Here is a 22,246-nt window from a genome sequence, read left to right as displayed (position 1 = left end):
AAATAAAGGCAAGCATTCTATTTGCCTTCTTAAGCTGGGTCGATGGCACAGTGGTTAGCACTGCTGCCTCACAGCGCTGGAGACGTGGGTTCAATTCCTGTGTTGGGCAACTGTCTGTGTGGAGTTTGCACATTCTCCCCGTGTCTGCGTGGGTTTCCTCCGGGTGTTCCGGTTTCCTCCCGCAGTCCAAAGATGTGCAGGTTAGGTGAATTGGTTATGCTAAATTGCCCGTAGTGTCAGATGTAGGGGAATGGGTCTGGGTGGATTGCTCTTCGGAGGGTCGGTGTGGACTTGTTGGGCTGAGTGGCCTGTTTCCACACTGTAAGTAATCTAATCTTAACCACTTTATCTACATGTCCTGCTAACTTAAAGGGCTGGGGGAACATGCACACCAAGGTATCTCTGAACTCTGTTTCCCAGGATCCTATTATTCACCACGTATTTCCTTGCCTCATTTGTCCTGCTCAAGTTCATCACCTCACATTTATCTAGATTGAATTCCATCTGCCATTTATTAGCCCATCTGTATCCTCTTGTAATCTAAGGCTAACCAATTTACCACCCCACCAATTTTCATATCAATCATAAACTTACTAATTAACCCTCCGACTTTCAAGTCTAAATCATTTATAAATACTACAAACAGCAAAGCCCCCAAAACAGATCCAGCCACAAACACCCCCAACCATCACCCTCTGCTTCCTACCATTAAGCCAATTTTGAATCAATTTGGCAAATTGCCCTGGGCCCCATGGGCTATTAACCAGTTTGCCATGGGAGACCTTGTCAAAATCCATATTGAAGCCCATATGGATAACATCAACTGCACTATCTTCCACCTAGTTACCCCCTTGAAAAAATCCTCCCAAAGCCCCGCTGACTATCCTTGATTAATCTCTGCCTCTCCAAGCGGAGATTAATTCAATCCCTCAGAGTTATTTCCAAGTTTCCCCACCACTGATGTTAGACTCAAAAGGTCAATAGTTTACTGGTTTATCCCTATCATCTTGAATAATGTTTCATTAGTTGTCCTTCAGAGCTCTGGCACTCCTCCTATGGCCAGAGAGGATTTTAAAAAAAGACTCTGCAACCTCATCCTTTGCCCCACATAGAAGCCTGGGATAGATCTCATCTGGGCCTTGGTATTTATCGATTTTCAAGCCTGCTGAAACCACTGATGTTTCCTCCGACTCTGCTAATTTGTTCAAATTTATTATAGTCCCCTTCCCCGAATTATACACCTGCATCATCCTTCTCTACAGTGAATATAGATACAAAGCACTCACGTAAAGCCTCCGCTGTGAATTTCAGCTCCACACACTGATTGCCACTTTAGTCCCGAAAGAGGATTGTTCTCTATCTGGTTATTCCCTTACCCCAATATACTTATAAAATACCTTTGAATTATCCTTAATGTCATCCGCCAGTGATTCTTCATGTCCATTCTAAGCTCTCCTATTTTCTTTTTTTAAATAACATCCTGCACTTTCCATATTCCTCCAGTGCATCCACTGTTTGGAAGCCTCAGTATGTGCCATAAGCTTCCTTTGCTTTCCCAATCAATCCTATACATTTCCTGACATTCAGAATCATCTGCACTTGGCGATCTCATCCTTTGCTTTTATAGCAATGTTGGCCTGCATACCCACTATTACCCTTTAGAATGACTTTCACTGCTCTGATGTGAACTTTCCCTCAAGGATCTGCTCCCAATTCATTTTGTCCAGATTTTCTCTTATTACAATGGTGTTTTCCCCCTAATTCAGAACCTTAAATTCCAATCCACCTGATCACCATTTCTCAATAAAAAGCCAGGACATGTGCACATTTATTTATTCAGCAGTCATTACAGTCCATTTCCAGTGAAAACAGAATTGTAAACTTACTTTGGTGCATCAGTGCTCTACAGTCCATGAAAGACAATAATTGCTTGTAAAGCCGTTTCAACATTATAAGTGGACAATTGATTACATAAAAATTGGACAAAACTGAACAAACTACTTTAGGACTACATTACATATACATAAAACAAGACAGCAACAAGCTAATTTTCATCATTTACAATGATCTACATTATTGAAACAATTACTTTTGAATATTCTAAAGCATAAGAGTGAAATCCTTGAGGCATGTGTGCAAGGGAACCCAACTTCTTGTTTTGTCCTTAGATGTTGCTGAGAGCATCTACTCCTGGGAGAACTTTACCTAGAAACAGAAAACAAAAATAGGATGGGGCTTGCATGAGGAAGTGTGTCAGGTAGGTTGCCAGCAGCATATTTTACAACCTTTTGTCATCTGTAGCACTATCTTCCATTTCTTGGAAAAGAATGTTAGCGGAAGGCTTGGCTCTTCCTCACATGTCTCAGTTTTGCAGAACTATTCAAATGTAAATTTATGAACAGAATCTTTTTACATACCTAATATGGATTAAAATTTTCAAAACTGCAAAAGATTTAAAGCTTTCAACACCGATGCTGATAATAGTGTTGATTTTTGGCTCAGTAAAGCTTGTGTTTCAAAAGCCCATTGCACAGTTTTTACAAAAATTTCAAGAAAAGGATCGGTTTCAGAGACCTGAGAGTTTTAATTGCAAGGACGAGCAAATAAAAATGCATTTTATTTCTTTATGTGACAGGAAGTGTGGGCCTTGCAAGATTTGTTTATGTGGCACTGAGCAGAAGCCATGAAAATCGCAGAAAATCAATAAGTCTCACGGGGCTGCTCATGTATCAACCAATGCAAGATCTTAACTGATAGAGGAGAGCTCAGTAACTAGCATGGGAGTACTGGAATATTTGGCTGTAATTTAATGAACAAATGTTCATATGTCTATTTGTCCCAATTTAACCTTGTGAATAACATGGGGCTGAGTTTAAAGGAAAATGTTAACCAACTATAACCACACAATAAAACCTATGAAACACAAACATAGAAAAGAAGAGTAGGCCATTCAGCCCTTCAAGCTGCTCCACCATGCAGTTATGGTCATGGCTGGTCATCCAACTCTATAGCCTGTTCTTGGTTTGCCCACATATCCTTTGACACCTTTAACCCAAAGTGCTATTTCCAACCCCTCCTTGAAACACTCAATGTTTTGGCATCAATCACTTTGTGACAGAATTCCACAGGCTCACCACTCACTGGGTGAAGACATTTTTCCTCATCTCAATCCTAAAACTTTACCCTGTATCCTTGGAATGGATTCCTTCCTGTAGGGAACATCCTTCATGTATCCAGCCTATCTAGATCTGCTGGAATTCGGTAGTTTTTTTTAAAATGAGATCACCCACTCATTCTTCCAAACCCCAGCAAATATAATCCTAACTGAGAACCTCTCCTCATAAATCAGTCCCACTATTGCATGAACCAGCATTTATGCTTAGGTTCCTTCACTGAACATTAAACAAAATAACATTTTCTCAGTTCTTAATGGTTACACCGAAAGAAAGTAGAAGACCCCAAAATCTGAGGCTCACCTTCAAGCAGTTCTAAACTGGCTCCACCTCCAGTGCTAACATGGCTGACTTTGTCTTCAGTGTTCCACTTGGCACAGCAAGTGGCTGTATCTCCACCACCTAAAACATGATTAAAAAAAAGTAGTTAAAAAAAAAGTTAAAATTTTAAGATCAGTACGGCTCTTCTTCAGACTCTGTTAGACCTGTTGAGATTCTCCAGTACTGTTTTTATTTAGGAAGGAAAGAATAATGGGGTAGCTTTGTTAGTATGGGACAGAATAAGTACAATTGCAAGAAATGGATCTTGGATTGGAAAATGTAAAATCCAAATAAGTGGAGACATGAAATAACAATAGAAAGATGATACTGGTGAAAACTGTCTATCGGTCCCTTAACAGGAGCTATACTGTAGGACAGAATAAGTCAAAATATATTGAAAAGCCAATATATCAATGACTTGAAGCTTCATGTAGATTGATAAAAACTAAATTGGCAGAGGGAGTCACAAGGAAGAATTCATGACAAAAACAATAGGTTATGGTTCTAACCAGGTATCAGGTTATTTTGGATCGGTTAGGAAGGTTTTTATAAGCAATGTCAAAGTAAAAAAGGTCCTCTGATAAAGTAACCATAACGTGGTAGAATTTAGCATTCAGTTTGAGTGAGAAATGGGTCTGAAACAACCTTACTAAATTTAAACAAGGGTCATTAGAAAGAAATGAAGGCAGAGTTGGGGGAAGTAAACTGGGCAAGAGTGTAACAGAAAAAAAAATAGCTGATGAACAATGACAGATGTTGAAGAAAATATTTAAATGACTCAAAACAAAGGTATATCCCAGTGAGGAAGAAAGATTCTAAGAAAGGGATAAGCTGAACATGGTAACCAAGGAAGTGAAGGCCAGCATCAAATTGAAAGCAACATGCAATAAAGATGAAGAGTAAACCAGAGGTTGCAAAGTGCTGCATTTTAGGAAAACAAATCTTAGTAGGACTTATACACTTACTAGTAAGGTCCTAGGGTATGTTACTGAACAAAGAGACCTTGGAGTGCAGGTTCATAGCTCCTTGAAAGTAGAGTCGCAGGTAGATAGGATCGTGAAGGCAGCATTTGGTATGTTTTCCTTCATTGGTCAGAGTATTGAATACAGGAGTTGGGAAGTCATGTTGCGGCTGTACAGGACATTGGTTAGGCCACTGTTGGAACATTGCTTGCAATTCTGGTCTCCTTCATATCAGAATGATATTGTGAAACTCAAAAGGGTTCAGAAAAGATTTAAAAGGATGTTTTCCAGGGTTGGGGGATTTGAGCTATTGGGAAAAGTTGAATAAGCTAGGGCTGTTTTCCCTGGAGCGTCAGAGGCTGAGGGGTGACCTTATTGAGGTTTATAAAATCATGAGGGGCATGAATAGGGTAAATAGACAAAGTCTTTTTCCGGAGGTGGGGGAATCCAGAACTAGAGGACATAGGTTTAGGGCGAGAGGGTGAAAGATGTGAGACCAAATATGCAACATTTTCACACAGAGTGGTGCGTGTATGGAATGAGCTGCCAGAGGAAGTGGTAGAGGCTAGTACAGTTGCAAAGTTTAAATCTGTAGGGGTATATAAACAGGAAGGGTTTGGAGGGATATGGGCCGGATGCTGGGAAGTAGGACTAGATTGGATTGGGATACCTGGTCGGCATGGACAAGTTGGGCCGAAAGGTCTGTTTCCGTACTGTACATCTCTATGACTCTATTTGGCAAGTGTTTGCCATTTTTGAGTAGATTTGACGTTCACGTTGTACGTTTGCTTGCTGAGCTAAAAGGTTTGTTTTCAGAGGTTTCGTCACCATGCTAGGTAACAGGCTAAACAGACACGCAAGGGAATTCCTGGAGACCTGGCACTCATTTACCAACCTCTTAGAAAAAGAACCGGGAATGATATCACACACCTTAAGATACCAAGACAAAAATGAAAACCAGGATGTAACATCAGCATCAGTGAGCCTTCCGTGAATTGATGTTACCTAGCATGGTGATGCAACATCCGAAAAGAAACCTTCCAGCTCAGCGAGCAAACTTACAATCTGATTTGGGAAGTTTTAGAAACCAAATGATAATCAAGCAAATTATCTATAACAACGAACCCTTAAAATTCTGGAAAAGTGCTGGAAGATTGAAAAAGTGCCAATGTAACAAGTGTGTATTGGGAAAATGTTCTATTTTAAAGGTTGTAAACAAAATATATAAAATGCATAATAAAAATCAAATAGAGTCAGCATGACTTCACAAAAGGAGAAATCATGCCTGACATACTTATTTGAATTCTTTCAAGTGATAACAAGCAATAGATAAAGGGGAAGCAGTGGATGCAATTTATGTGATTTTCGAGAAGGCATTTGATAGGGTACCACACATTTGGCTAATTAATAAGATACGAGCCCATGGTGTTGAAGGTTGTATATTACCATAGATAGAAAACTGGTTAACTAATAGACAACAGAGTTAGAATAAAGGAGACACTTTAAGGACAACAACACTAGTGTGGTGCCACATGATCACTGCTGGGTCACAATAATGACTTTGATAAATATACTATCTCCAAATGACAAAAGAAGGTGGGAAGGCATGTGATGAGGCTGGAACAGAATTAAAGGGTTGAATGAAAGGGCAAAAACTTGGTAAATGGAATATAATATGGGAAAATGAGATCATGCATTTTTCCTGGAAGAGTAAAGAAGCTGAATACTATTTAAGTGGAGAAAGATTGCAAAAAGCTACAGTACAGAGAGATTTCGGAGTCCTTATTCACAAAACATAAAATACTGGTAACCAAGCTCAGCAGGTAATAAGGAATGCAAATGGACTGGCCCTCCATGTTGAGCCGACATTTTAACCTACTCTAAGATCAAACTAACTTACATACTCTTCATTCTACTATCACCCATGAGTCTATCTATCCAAAAGTCACTTTAATGTCCCTAATCTATCTTTACACTACCACCACTGCTGGCAGTGCATTCCACGCACCAACCATTCTGCATAAAGAACCAACCTCTGACATGTCCCCTAAACCTTCTTCCAATCACCTTAAAATTATGCCCCCTCATGATAGCCACTTCCGCCATGGGAAAAAGTCTCTGGCTATCCACTCTATGCCTCTCATCATCTTGTACATCCCTATCAAATCACCTCTCATCCTTTTCACCAATGAGAAAAGCCCTAGCTCCCTCAACCTTTCTTCATAAGACATGCCCTCCAGTCCAAGCAGCATCCTGGTAAATTTCCTCAGCACCCTCTCTAAAGTTTCCACATGGTTCCTCTAATGAGGCAACCAGAAATGGACACAATATTCCAAGTGTGGTCTAACCAGGGCCTTATAGAACTGTAGCATTACCCCATGGCTCTTAAAACTCAATTCCCCTGTTCATGAAAGCCAACACAGCATGCTCTCTTAACAACCCTATCAACCGGGGTGGAAACTTGAGGCATCTATGGACATGGACCCAAAGATTGCATTGTTCATCCACACTGCCAAGAATCCTACCTTTAACCCTGTAATCTGCATTCAAATTCAACCTTTCAAAAATCAATCACTTCACACTTTTCCAGATTGAACTCCATCTGCCACTTCTCAAACCAGCTCTGCATCCTTTAAACATCTCACTGCACCCTACAACAGCCCTCCACACTATCCACAACTTCACCAATCTTCATGTCATTGGCAAACTTACGAACCCACCTTTCCGCTTCCTCATCCAAGTCATTTATAAAAATTACAAAGAGCAGAGGTCCCAGAACAGATCCCGGGGAACACCATTGGTCACTGAGCTCCAGGCTAAATATTTTCCATCTGCTACCACCCTGCCTTCCAAGGGCCAGCCAATTCTCTATCCAGACAGCCAATTTTCTCTGTATCCCATGCCTCCTTACTTTCTGAATGAGCCTACCATAGGGAACCTTATCATACGCACATACTGAAGGTATAGCAATGGATGTGGTGTATGTTTTGTCACATCCTCAAAGAATTCAATAAGGTTTGTGAGGCATGATGTGCCCCACAAAAAAGCCATGCTGACTAATCTCTAATCAGGCTATGCTTTTCCAAAATATATCCTGTCTCTCAGAATCCTCTCCAATAAATTTGCTCACCACCAAAGCAAGAATTTCCAGGGTTATTCCTATTCCCTTTTTTGAACAAGGGAATAACATTTGCCATGTGCCAATCATCTGGTACTACTCCAGTGGACAGTGGAGAGATGCAGCAATCCCTTCCCTCACTTCCTGTAGTAACCTTGGGTGTATCCCATCTGGGCCAGGCAACTTACCTATCTTCATGTTTTCAAAATTTCCAGCACATCCTCCTTAATATCAACCTGTTTCACCCTGTCCTCACAAATGACAAAGTCCCTCTCACTGAAGCAAAGTATTCAATAAGGACCTCCCCAACCTCCTCCAACTCCAGGCACTTGTTCCTCATGCAAGCATAGAATGTCTTGGGGTGATTAGAGAATAAACATGTTGAAGTCATCCTATAACTACACAAGGAATTAGTCAGACCACACCTAGAATATTGCAAAAAGGTTTAGACCCCTTTATCTAAGGAAAGATATACTGGTACTGGAAGCAATCCAGAGAAGGTTTCTAGGTTATTCCCAGGTATGGAGTGATTTTCTTATGAGGATGAATGGAGTAGGTTGGAACTGTACTCATTGGAGTTTAGAGGAATGTGAGGAGACCTTATTGAAACATAAGATTCTTAGGGGGTTTACAAGTAGATGTAGAATGGTTATTTCCCCTTACAGGAGAGTCTAGGACCAGAGGGCATAAGCTCAGAACAAAGTGTCAGCCATTTAGGAAAGCGATGTGGAAAAATTTCTTCTAGGAGGGTAGTGGATTAATGATATTCTTTACCAAAAAGAGCTGGGTCATCAAGAATATTCATGGCTGAGACACATTTTTAATCAGTACAGGCATTAAAAATATATAAGCCTCAAAGATTATCAGACCAGCCATGATCTAACTGAATGATGGAGCAGACTCAATGGGCAAAAATTGCCTAAATCTGTTCCTATGTCTTCTGTGCTTACTGTGATTAAAATATGTACTTTCAGTAACTTTGTTTTTCCAGCATAAAAGTTATTAAAACATGTACAGTATTTACCAAAAAACAAGGGAAATGCTGGGTTCTCATGTCAAGGTGGTGAGAAACAAGGGATGACAAGAGGGTTTGAGGCTGTGAAAGGAGTGTTATGGACTAGACAGACCACTCAAAACATTCTTAAGCAGGCAGCACAAACCATAACTTTGCAATTTGTTTCGGTAAGCGTACAGTGAAGATTGCCCAGATTGAAGTTAGCTAGATTTTAAAATAGACAATCCTTTATTCACAAAATTACACAATGAAACACAAAGAACAAAGAACTCAGCCTATCCAAGTAGACTTAATCCGAATATACACAACAGTCCCAATAAGCAAACTCCCTTTAAAAACCAGTATAAATGGAACACAGGCTTATAGATTGAAGTTGAAGGACAGAAAAAAGAGAATGAGTTTCCACAGAGCTCCCTGTTGAACTTCCAACCAGTTCAAGACTGAACTAAAACTACTCAGCTCAGAGAGCTGACCACTCCCCTTTCTTTATCCAGGTCACTTCTAAAACATGACCACTTGGGCAGTAATTCTCATCTGTTTTCGTATAAACAAAAGGCTTCAAAATCATTTCAATCTCTGTAACAAACCAGACTGATCGGAGCCCGGCCCGGTTTATTAGCCCTCTGATAAAAATCAAGGACAAAGAATCTCCTTGAGCCAAAGAGCAGCTTTTAGAAAAAAAAGGGACTAGCTTTGTGACAGGAGATGCCAGGTTGGAAGGGAGCACTTGCTATTGATAGAACTTTGGGTAGAGCCCAATTATAATAATTTGTTGGACAGAGGTAAACATGGAAAAAGTAGTCTAACATTTAGTATTCAATTGACTCTGGTCATGGTATATTTATAACTTTAAAGAAAAACAGCTTCACTTATAGAAAGTATGTCCGACCTCAATAATAAATTATTGTGGTGACAGTTACAGAGGAACCTCGATTATCCGAAAATCAGATTATCTGAAAGAGATCTCGAGGTCCCAATAGAAACATTGCAGCAAAGACATGTTTCCAACAGTCATCGCGTCTTTTGTTTAGTGATTAAACAGGCACCGTCTCCAAATGACTGACCTCCTGCGCTCTCTCTCTCTCCCCCCACACTTTCCCTGGAATTCTACGGAGAGGTGTACCCTAAACCCCATCCCCAGATAATCTCTCCAACATTGTCCTGTTCAGTAGTTAAAAGTTGTGTGTATGGCTGTATCTGTGTGCGCGTGCTATTTGGAGACTTATCCCACAAAGGCAGTTGCAGCAGCAGTCTTATTGTTGGTGTCCAGTCTGGCTGCCCTAAGGAAGGAGCGGGGGCAGTGCTAGATGGGGTTAGGGTAGGGGCCAGGCAGGAGGCAGTGTTGGACAAGGTTGGGGGGCGGTGTTGGACGTGTTTTGATCGCTTTGGGAGCTGGGAAGGAGGAATTAGTCACTGAGTGTCTCTGGTACTGTGGCCATGTTTATGTTTGTGTATCGCCGGCCTTAGACATTTGGTTTTTGGCGAAGTAAAGAATAATAAAAATTATTATTTCCAAAGCTAATTGTTACCTATTACCACTGTGGAAGGCAAATATGTGGATGTTAAGTGAGGACAAGAGCAGTGCAACTGCATTTATAGCTTGCAAATATTAGGACCTAGACCACACAACATAGTACCCATAGCTTTCAATGGCAAGGCAGGAGGGGAGATCACCTCGTGGTATTATCACTGAACTGTTAATGCAGAGACCCAGGTAATGTTCTAGGGACGTGGGTTTGAATCCTGCAATGGCAGACAAAGGATTTGAAAAATCAATTTTAAAAATCTGGTATTTAGAGTCTAATAATGACCATGAATCCATTTTCAATTGTCAGACAAACCCATCTTGTTCACTAATGTTCTTTCAGAAGGAAACTACCATCCTTCCCTCGTCTGGTGTACATTTGACTCCATATCCACAGCAATGTGGTCGACTCTTAATTGCCCTTTGGGCAATTACGGATGGGCAATAAATGCTGGCTTGGCCAGCAATGCCCTCATCCAATGGTGCTATTAAAAAAAAGATACTTTTCATTGTAAAGCTTCTCTCACACTCTCCAAAAGGGAAGGGAAATTGAAATACATTTTGTACCCAAATTGATTTTCATGACCAACCTCAAAGTCATTTTTGTACTCATTAAACCATGAGCCACATCTAAAAGGAGAATACTTTATATAAATCAGTGCAAATGTTTAAGAAGCTTTTTCAGAGTACCCCTAAACTTACACTTCATAGGGAATTAAGAAGTCCAGCTTCAACAAAAAAAGTTATATTTTTGGCTTTCATTAACAGGGGGATTGAGTTTAAGAATCTTGAGATCTTGTTGCAGCTCTCTAAAACTTTGGTTAGACCGCACTTGGAATACTGCATCCAGTTCTGGTTGCCCTATTATAGGAAAGATGTGGATGCTTTGGAGAGGGTTCAGAGGAGGTTTACCAGGATACTGCCTGGACTGAAGGGCTTATCTTATGAAGAGAGAGGTTGACTGAGCTCGGACTTTTTTCATTGGAGAAAAGGAGGAGGAGAGGGGACCTAATTGAGGTATACAAGATAATGGATTAGACATAGATAGAGTCGATAGCCAGAGACTATTTCCCAGGGCAGAAATGACTAACACGAGGGGTCATAGTTTTAAGCTGGTTGGAGGAAAGAATAGAGGGGATGTCAGAAGTGGGTTCTTTACACAGAGAGCTGAGAGAGCATGGAATGCGTTGCCAGCAGCAGTTGTGGAAGCAAGGTCACTGGGGACATTTAAGAGACTACTGGACATGCATATGGTCACAGAAATTTGAGGGTGCATACATGAGGATCAGTGGTCAGCACAACATCATGGGCTGAAGGGCCTGTTCTGTGCTGTACTGTTCTATGTTCTAATTACAAAAAATGTGAAACTGGATTACATGAAAACCTCAACACCAAGTTCTACGATTAACAATAAAGCCCACCTTCACCCATGAAGACTACAAACTGGCAGGGCTTTTCCCATCTAAAAAAAAGGAATTTTCCAAGTGTCACTCCATACTTACCAATAATAGTGATACAGCCTTTCTGGGTAACTTCCACAACCTTGTCCATAACTGCCTTGGTGCCATTGGCAAACTTGTCCCACTCAAAAACGCCAACAGGACCATTCCACACAATCAGCTTGGCCCTGCCCACAGCAGCAACAAACTTCTTAACACTCTCAGGACCACAATCAAGACCCTTGAGGATAAAAATAATTAAACATACATCAAAATCTGATTTGGGGAAATAAAATTTGACATTTCTAACAAATAAGATATTGATAAAGGTGTTTAATACCTTAAGGTCATTGTTATACAGAATAGTAAGAAAGAGTACAACCAAATGTAGCAGATATGAACTTGGTAAAGGTGAAATATTTAGAACATTCAAGTTGCTCCACACAAATCTTGATATTTACAAATTTGCAAAACACTAACTTGTTTCTTAGAGCTGTACATGTTAACTCACATGAGATTTGGTTTCATATGCTGAAAAGGCTGATGAGTCAAAATTGTGTTTTTCTGTTATATGCAGTTGTCAGATATGAAGTGAACTTAAGTGTTTTCAAGCCAGTTCTTATTGGATACAGATTCACATTACAAAATGGCTTTTAATTTGGAGTCAATATCCAGTAAGAGACTATAATGGGGTTATAGTGGTGAGCATAGCTGCCAGTTGACCTGGGTTCGTTTCCTGGCCATTGCACTGTTGCAGTTTTTTTGTCAGCACGGACCAGTTTGGACCGAAGGGCCTGTCTCGGTGCTATAGGACTCTATGACACTATAATGATGAACCGATACAGGAAATAAAAATGTCACCGGTACAGAATGAATACTTTTAGAACAAAGGCCTGTTTGACGATGGAGAAGAGTATTTTTCTTCTGCAACTGTCTCAATTATGGGGTGGGGCACTTGAAATGGCAAAATATTCCATCCCCTTCACATGGCTTGTCTCAATTAGCATGAAAGTCTTAAGCAACATAACTAAAGTTGATCAGATTTGTTTACTTACTAAATTTGCAATTTCTAAGACTGGTCTTGGCAAGTTAGCTGCTAAATTTCCACGATAATAGGGATTAGAGTTCAAAAAGAAACCTTTTGACTCAGATACTTTGAAAGTTACAGGACATAAAACACATTATTAAAACTAAAAAAAAAAGTGTTAAAATTAAACCATATCGCTAACTTACCATCCAATTTGCTGGAATTCCTGCAGCCACTGTGGCTGCTCCAGTATTGGCATTTTCATCAAATTTATCTGCGATCACAAAATCTTCAGGCAGTGTGATGATCACACCGTTCTTCTTAGCCTTGGCCATCAAATCGTTGACTATTTTAGAGCCTTCTTCATCGTAGAGGGAAGTACCAATCTGAAAGTGTAAAAATTATATAATATTTATAAATATCCAGAAAGCATTATACAATGTTCCCTTATCGCTGTGGGCATTGAGATATTTATCATGATTAATTAAATCAAAGATCTCAGAATATTTGGCACAATTTCAAAATTATGACTTATTATCTCTGCCGATTAGAGGGAATTTAGATAGATTTTGTAGATCATCTTTGTTGTTGTGATGTAATTACTTACAGCAGTCAAAATGTGAGCAGATTATTCAGAACAGATTGTTGAAAGTGAATTGGCCTGAAACCTCCTTAGGGAGACTCAAACTCAATAAAAGGATTTCTTATTTCATTTTCGTTTTTACAGAGCATCAATGAGGGAGGGAAAATCCTTGAGAAAGAATGTTGAATTGACATAGTACAGCAACTGTGTTTTATTGAGCGTCCTTTTTTTTTAAACAAGAGTCCTAACTCATGCAGCAATACCAGGACTATACTTAAAACAACTGCTTTATGAAAAAAAACTCTGGAAAGTCAGAAAATGTTGGTATATATGTGCATCCTACATTTGTGACAAAGAAGAACAGAAGGAATGCATTTCATATCATACATAAACCTTCTACTCCCCCATAGTGCCTGCTCTCAAATCAAATCCGGTTTTGGACAATCAATATTATAGAGACAATTACATTAATAGAGCAGTAAAAGGCAAAACAACAAAAGAAAATGCCCTAAAAAAAAAACCAAGACAATAACCTGCACATGAACACGAAAGAGGATAAAGTGCAAATTCTGTCTGGTGTATGCTATGTCTCATGGATGCATATATTCTAGTGTTCAAGAGTATCAGTACAATCCTGGGTCTCAGCCAGAGGGCAGGGAAAAAAACTACAATTCAGAGACTGAGCAGCAAGGACCAAGTTGAAGAAAGGAGCAAATATAATGTATAAAGGCTCAAAAGGTTGGTCAGAGCGGTGAGTATAGGAATTTGGGAGCTCCTATTGCAGCTGCACAAGATGTTGGTTAGGCCACTTTTAGAATATTGAGAGAGATTCTGGTCTCCCTCCTATAGGAAGGATATTGTGAAACTTGAAACGGTTCAGAAAAGACTTACAAGGATGTTGCCAAGGTTAAGGGCTTGAGCTATAGGGAGAGACTGAATAGGCTAGGGGTGTTTTCATGAGGCATCAGAGGCTTAGGGGTGACCTTAGAGGTTAATAAAATCATGAGGGTCATAGATAGGGGAAATAGGCACGGTCTTTTCTCTGGGGTGAGGGAGTCCAGAAACAAGAGTGCATAAGTTTAAGGCAACATTTGAAAGAAAACTGAGGGGCAAATTTTTCATACAAAGGGTGGTGCATGTATGGAATGAGCTGCCAGAGGAAGTGGAGGAGGCTGGTATAATTACAACATTTAAAAGACATCACTTTGGGTATACGAATAGAAAAGGTTTAGAGGGATATGGGCCAAGTGTGGGCAAATGGGACTAGATTAATTTAGGATATCTGGTCGGTGTAGATGAGTTAGACCAAAAGAATCTGGTTCCGAACTGTACCTCTGTCTCTAATGTTACTAGAGAAAAAGCAAATATTCTGGCAAGGGAATATAATTTGAAAATTTAAAATGGTGTAATAATTGCTACAACAATGTTTTCTTATGCAATGCTTTAAACAGAAATTCTGTATTGCAATAGGAAAATAAAATCTGTTGATTAACTTAGCAAAGGGGAAGTATGATGATGCAATTCTGTTAATGCACATACCTCCATCTTATTGAGGACTTTCAGGAATGTAAAGGCCATGCCACCTCCGATAATCATTTCATTCACCTTATCTAGCAAGTTACTGATGAGCTGAATCTTGTCTTGAACTTTAGCCCTGAACAGCAGAAGAAGCAGCTTTTAAGGCTACACAATTTCATGTCTTTCATCAAACTGCTGTACAAATTGAACAAGTACTGATCATTACCAGCTGACAGAAGAATGATGGAGCAGATCAAGAGACTGGAATAGCAAACTCCCACAATTGATTCATATCTTGTTAACAAAAAATCTTCCATCAGGGCAAATTTAATGGATTGGAGTCAAGAATGTACAATTTAATACTATGGCCTTTTTTTATAAAATGCACATTAAACTGACTTGCAGGCTTTGTTAAAGACGTCTCAACCTCAAGTTCAATTCTCAACATACACAGTTTTATTGTTCTCAATATTATGCTAAACAGACAAGATAGCCTTTAAAGAGTCCAATAATTGAGCACAATTCAGTTTCTGAAGTAATTAAAGTTACTCCGTCAGCTGCAGTGACTATGGGGTACTACAGTTTGGTCAAAGAAAGAGGTCGTTAAAAACAAACCTCTCAGCTAGTTATTGTAACAACTGCTCAGATAAAAGACACTATTCTTCTTCTAATACAGGTGCAAATGAAGCTAGTGTAAAAATACTATCCTATGTAGGAAATTTGAAACAATTCCTGAAGAACTCCACCTCCTGATATTGTTTGGCTTGCTGTGCTCTTCCAGACTCTTTTGAAACTACTTTGAGTTCCAGCTCTGCAGTTTGTTTTTGTCTCTTTTATACAAGCTTTCTGTTTTTACATTGTATTATTTCCTTGCCACACAATGTTTCTAATCTCAGCCATTGTATTGTATTTCTAATCTCAAAGTATTGTGTTACAGAATTAACATTGCAGAATCTGAATAAAGGTAGTTCTATAAATTATAGGGGTTCCTTATAGAGTACTTATGTAAATTGCATGAAATGGCAATGATATTCAAACTACAATGGCCCACGACAGTTGGTCACTTTATCAGACAAACCAAATCCCAACAATCTTTGGTGCTTCACTCTGTCCTGAAGATGACTTATAGCATTAAATATCTCTGTCTCCTAGAGAGTTATAGAGATGTACAGCACAGAAACAGACCCTTCAGTACAACTCGTCCATGCCGACCAGATATCCTAACCTAATCTAGTCCCACCTGCCAGTACCGCCCCATATCCCTCCAAACCCTTCCTAATCATATACCCATCCAGATGCCTTTTAAATGTTGCAATTGCACCAGCCTCGACCACTTCCTCTGGCAACTAATTCCATACATGCACTACCCTCTATTTGAAAATGTTGCTCCTTAGGTCTCTTTTATATCTTACCCCTCTCACACTAAACCTATGCCCTCTAGTTCTGGACACCCCCCCTTCCACCTCAGGAACTAAAACCTCGTCTCTTTATTCTATCCATGCCTCTCAGGATTTGATAAACCTCTATAAGGTAACCCCTCAGCCTCTGACGCTCCAGGGAAAACAGCCCCAGCCTATTCAGCCTCTCCCTATAGCTGAAACCCTCCAAACCTGATTCTTTTCTGAACCCTTTCAAGTTTCACAACATCCTTCTGTTAGCAAGGAGACCAGGATTGCATGATACAGCCAAAACAAGACCTCCCAACTCCTATACTCAATACTCTGACCAATAAAGGAAAGCATCTATCTGCGACTCTACTTTCAAGGAACTATGAACCTGTACTCCAAGGTCTTTTTGTTCAGCAGTACTCCTTAGGACTCATTAGTGTAGACGTCTGGCTCTGATTAGTGTAACCTAACACAAAGTTTGTCAATTTTATTTCAGGATTACGTATTTGCCATAAAAATCACATGCAACAGGATAGTTCTAATAGTTCTTACAAAACTAAGCAAGCAATACCATACTAGATGCTAATGTCCTGAGAACCTGTGTTCAAATCCCACCGTGGCAGATGATGGAATTTGAATTCAATAAAGAATCTGGAAGTAAGGGTTGAATGATGATCATGAAACCATTGTCAATTGTTGAAAAAAATTCACTCATATAAGGAAATTTGCCATCCTTATCTGGTCTGGCTAAAACGTTACTTTAGACCCACAACGATGCCGCTGACTCTCTACAGCCCTCTGGGCAATAAATGCTGACCTAGCCAGAGATGCCCACATCCCGTGAGTGAATAAACAAACACTGAATGATTTGACACTTACCCACCCAGAATGGCAAGGAATGGTCTTTCAGGGGTTTCTAGAGCTTTGGCAAAATACTCAAGCTCTTTCTTCATCAAGAAGCCAGCTGCTTTCTTTGACAAATTTACACCAACCATGGAGCTAACAAAAATATAAAAACAAATAGTACTTGATCAGAGGAATAAGTCAAATAAATTAATATTTGGTCATCTCATTTACAAAGGTTTCAGGTTAAGTTTGGGTCTATCAACTGATGAAGAACTTAGACCAAAAGCATTACTTGGGTTCTGGTTATTTTACAAATCTTTCTGATGTACTTGTTCTTGTATTTCAACATAAAATTTCAATGCTTTTTTAAAAATATATTTATTCATCAACATTTACAGGTAATTATGTACTTGAGTTTCTACTTATTCATAATCATCCATACTATCAAGTACTCTTCCATTGGATGCATGCTCCCAATCAGTTTATCAAACCGTATTATTTTATACTTAACCAAAAAAATTACATCCCCCCATTAGCCCATTCCACTAACCTATCCATAACATCTTGAAGCTTTTTAACAGTGCATGGTAACATTTGTCACGTTCCTACTTCAGCATAAAAATATATTAGGTTTCTATGCCAATTACAACTTGAAACATATTCACCTGAATCCTTCTCTTGGCCATGAATTTAAGTGATAAAAACAACTCACCTGTGAGCTCTGTGTGCTGTTCCAAAAGCATCATTGACATACACATCACCCAACTTGGACAGTGAAGCTCGGAAAGACTTGACCTTTTCATCATTCGCTTTTATCTGAAAAGGATTACACACATATACATATAAACAATTTTTGGAAAAAAGACTAGTTCAGTGTATTTTTTACAACTTTCCTTCATTTTCAAATCAAATTTGAAGTAAACTGTTCCTCACTTACAGTTAATAATTTTTTGCAATCAATTTTTCTACATTTAATGCCAACAAATTGCTCCTTTGTGACGAGTGTATTTCAGATTACAAAGTATCACAGGCTTACAATTTATAAGTTCCAGTTGAGAGTGAGAAAAATCTGAAGTGTGTCCAAGTGCGTGCGTGCGCGCACGCGCGCACACACACACACACACACACACACACACACACACACACACACACACACACACACACACCAAACATTTATAAAATGTGTGAAAATACATATAAAGGTGGTGAATTACCAACATGCAACTATTTACTTAGAGAAGACAAAAAAAAAACATTGCACGTTATCTTTCTGGAGTGCCTGTGAAAAGTTCCTCCAAGCTTTCAATACCTTACACAAATATTCACATTACCAATTCCAGAAAATAGCTATTTCACAGTAGGACAGCACTGGGGCAAACTCAAATCTAATTCATTTAAAGTGCATTTTTCTGGCACTCAAATGTAAATCTTAGATGTTCTACTTTCTTCTCAGTGCAACACTGATGTCCATTACTAAAACTAGTTGATCTACATAAAATATCAAGTTTTAATTAGGTGTGTGGGCTGAAGCAAAATCATTTAATTTATGAAGGATGATGATAGTAATTGATAGAAATGAACACTTATTGAATGTGCTAATAGGTCAATATAACTGGTCAGACTTTTTTTTTCCAATGAACTTTCTGGATCATGACAATAGATCATGATTATCTTTTAATTAAAAGTTCACTTTTAGCTATACCTCAGATACTAGAAATATGAAGCAATAGGCGTGTGACAATTAACTTCAGTGATCTAGGAATGGGAAAAGACAAAGAGAATAAAATTTTAGCCTGGTCTCACATTCCTAAGCATTACTTAGTAGCTTTTGGTGGAAATGAGGCTCAGCTATAATATTGCTGTAGCATTTCCAGTCAATTATCTAATCAATCTTGAGCATTAAAAACATATTGGAGATTCAGCAACTGTATGGAACCATGGTCTAACATGAATAAAGCTCCAATTGGATCAAAAGCAAAAGCAGTCCATATGGCACCGGTGTTACATGACAGCATTAGTGAATAAATCAACTGTGTTAATCCTTTATAGATATGTTTCTACTAAATCTACTAGGGTTCAATTCACTGCAGTTCACCATTATATTGAAGATCTTAAACAGTAGCCATTCCTTTTAATAGTCGGCCCAAATCATGCCCAGATGCCCAAGCTGTTAACGTAAACTTGACACCCAGCTTTTTTTTTTAAATTGCAGAATACTTATAAACGGAATTGTGCACACATACAGATGGGAATAATGCTGAGTCTGCAAAAAGAATACCCCATATTTACTATAGTTATTCTTAGACTATACGTGTACTAAAATTAAGTCACCACCAAAATCCAGTTGACTTTGCAGCCCATATATTCTTGAGTTCAAGGAGTCTCCAATGTCAGTCTGTAAAGGTCAGCATAACTGAGAGCAACTAGTATTACTGTATCTGGGTTGATTTCAGTACAAGAGACCCATTAAACTTGGATTGCTGTGACCTTCTTGAGCTACAAAGAGTCAGGATACAACTTGACCTTAAGGATTAAGTCATCATTCTGTAATTGCGACTTCTGACATTCAGACATTATGATTCATAGAATCCCTACAGTGTGGAAACAGGTCATTTGGCCCAAAAAGTCCACACCGAGTATCCCATCCAGACCCATTGTCCTACCCTACTACTCTACATTTCTGCTGACTAATGCACCTAGCCTACACATCCCTGAACACTATAGCCAAATTTAGCACAGCAATTCACCTAACCCGCACATCTTTGGACTATGGGAGGAAGCCGGAACACCAAGAGGAAACCCACGCAGACGCAGGGTGAATGCCTGTGGAGTTTGCACAGTCACTAGAGGCTGCAATCAAACCTGGGTCCCTGGCACTGTGAGGCAGCAGTGCTAACCATCGATCCACCGTGCCAACCAAAGGTTTAAATACTAGCCACAAAACCCTTCAATAAAAATGAAACTTCATAGGAATAATCTTCAAAAACAAGACACTTGACAAATACATTTTCAATAAGGTACACAGCAGAGTTAATAATAGTTCACAGCACAGAATCAGACAAGTTAATTGTTGTTTTAAGTGTGGTCTACAGAGATTCTGCAGTAGTGAGCAGAGTGGGTTCTTTCTTGATTATGTGTTTTTGGAGAAATGTCTCTTGATTAAACTTAAAATATAAGCCATAACTATTAATTTAACCTGGGGCAGTGTTTATAAAGGAATAAGACTGTGTTAATTTCTGGGTCTGTAGATTGTGAAGGTGCAAAAATGGCCTTTAATAGAGTGATATGTACTTCTTGACAGATGTGGGAATTTAAAGAGAGTTTAAGGGTTACTGCAGATTATGTCTGCCATAAGTGCTGTTGGATGTGAATCTTATCAGATCAAATGGATCTGTTGGACAGACAGTTAGAAGCAATGAGGAATTTGCAACAGCAACAATATGTGATGGATGGCAGTTATAGAAAGGGGAGAAAGTCTCAGATACAGTCACATAGATGGATTAACTCCAGGAAAGGTAAGAGATGAAGGCAGCTAATGCAGGAGTCTTTTGTGGATATACCTATTTCAAACAGGTATGCAGTTTTGGAAAATGTAGGGGGTGATGGATTCTCAGGGGAACATAGCACAAACAGCCAAGTTTCTGGTATTGAGACTGGCTCTAATGCGATGAGGGGTACGTTGGGTTCCAAGAGATCATTTGTGTTAGGCGGTTCTCTAGTCTGCGGTACAGACGTTTCTCTGGCCAACAGCGAAAAAGCAGAACGGTGTGTTGCTTCCCTGGTGCCAGGATCAAGGATACTGGTGCAGAATGTTCTCACAGGAGAAAAGGGACCAGCAAGAGGTCACTGTCCACATTGGAACCAACAACATAGGAAGGGAAAAGATTGAGATTCTGAAGGGAGATTACAGAGTGTTAGGCGGGAATTTAAAAAGGAGGTCCTCAAGAGTAGTAATATCTGGATTACTCCCAGTGCCACGAGCTAGTGAGGGCAGGAATAGGAGGATAGAGCAGATGAATGCATGGCTGAGGAGCTGGTATATGGGAGAAGGTTTCACATTTTTGGATCATTGGAATCTCTTTTGGGTAGAAGTGACCTGTACAAGGAGGACGGATTGCACCTAAATTTTTGATAAGGGATAGCATTACAGCTGTGCTGAGGGAGGATACTCCTGGAAATACATCCAGGGAAGTTATTTGGGTGGAACTGAGAAATAAAAAAAGGGATGATCACCTTATTGGGATTGTATTATAGACCCACTAATAGTCAAGAGGGAAATTGAGAAACAAAGTTGTAAGGAGATCTCAGCTGTCTGTAAGAATAATAGGGTGGTTACGGTAGGGGATTTCCAAACATTGACTGGGACTGCCATAGTGTTAAGGGTTTAGATGGAGAGGAATTTGTTAAGAGTGCACAAGACAATTTTCTGATTCCGTATATGGATGTACCTACTAGAGAAGGTGCAGAACTTGACCTACTCTTGGGAAATAAGGCAGGGCAAGTGACTGAGGTGACAGCGGGGGAGCATTTTGGGGCCAGCGACCATAATTCTATTAGATTTAAAATAATGATGGAAAAGGATAGACCAGGTCTAAAATTTGAAGTTCTAAATTGAAGAAAGGCCAATTTTGACAGTATTAGGCAAGAACTTTCAAAAGCTGATTGGGGGCAGATGTTCGCAGGTAAAAGGACGGCTGGAAAATGGGAAACCTTCAGAAATGAGATAACAAGAATCCAGAGAAAGTATATTCCTGTCAGGGTGAAAGGGAAGGCTGGTAGATATAGGGAATACTGGATGACTAAAGAAATTGAGGGTTTGTTTAAGAAAAAGGAAGCATACGTAAGGTATAGACAGGATAGATCAAGTGAATCCTTAGAAGAGTATAAAAGGATTTAAGAGTATTTAAAAGGGAAATCAGTAGGGCAAAAAAGGGGACATGAGATAGCTTTGGCAAATAGAATTAAGGAGAATCCAAAAGGTTTTTACAAATATATTAAAAGACAAAAGGGTAACCAGGGAGAGAATAGTGCCCCTCAAAGATCAGCAAGGCAACCTGTGTGTGGAGCTGCAGAAAATGGGGGAGATACTAAATGAGTATTTTGCATCAATATTTACTGTGGAAAAGGATATGGAAGATATAGACTGTAGGGAAATAGATGGTGACATCTTGCAAAATGTCCATATTACAGAGGAGGAAGTGCTGGATGTCTTGAAACGGGTAAAGGTGGATAAATCCTCAGGACCTGATCAGGTGTACCCTAGAACTCTGTGGGAAACTAGAGTAGTGATTGCTGGCCATCTTGCTGAGATATTTGTATCACCAATAGTCA

The 22,246-nt window shown here is 39.4% G+C and overlaps 1 protein-coding gene across 1 annotated transcript in view; it reads right to left on the bottom strand.

Moving 5' to 3' along the window:
• Positions 1 to 1,819: 1,819 nt before the first annotated feature.
• pgk1 (phosphoglycerate kinase 1) overlaps positions 1,820 to 22,246 on the bottom strand; it is a 35,146-nt gene continuing 14,719 nt past the window's right edge. Inside the window, exons 5-11 of the mRNA XM_072595362.1 lie at positions 17,628 to 17,731; positions 16,949 to 17,068; positions 14,703 to 14,817; positions 12,787 to 12,966; positions 11,617 to 11,794; positions 3,477 to 3,575; positions 1,820 to 2,205 (exon numbers count right to left, since the gene is read on the bottom strand). Coding sequence (XP_072451463.1) covers positions 2,165 to 2,205; positions 3,477 to 3,575; positions 11,617 to 11,794; positions 12,787 to 12,966; positions 14,703 to 14,817; positions 16,949 to 17,068; positions 17,628 to 17,731 — 837 coding nt within the window. The 3' untranslated portion in view covers positions 1,820 to 2,164. The remainder of the gene's footprint in view (positions 2,206 to 3,476; positions 3,576 to 11,616; positions 11,795 to 12,786; positions 12,967 to 14,702; positions 14,818 to 16,948; positions 17,069 to 17,627; positions 17,732 to 22,246) is intronic.

This window comes from Chiloscyllium punctatum, chromosome 25 (assembly GCF_047496795.1).
Source record: "Chiloscyllium punctatum isolate Juve2018m chromosome 25, sChiPun1.3, whole genome shotgun sequence".
Classification (NCBI taxonomy): Eukaryota; Metazoa; Chordata; class Chondrichthyes; order Orectolobiformes; family Hemiscylliidae; genus Chiloscyllium; species Chiloscyllium punctatum.
Note: the sequence above shows the minus strand (reverse complement) of the source record. Positions and strands in the feature narration are given on the sequence as shown.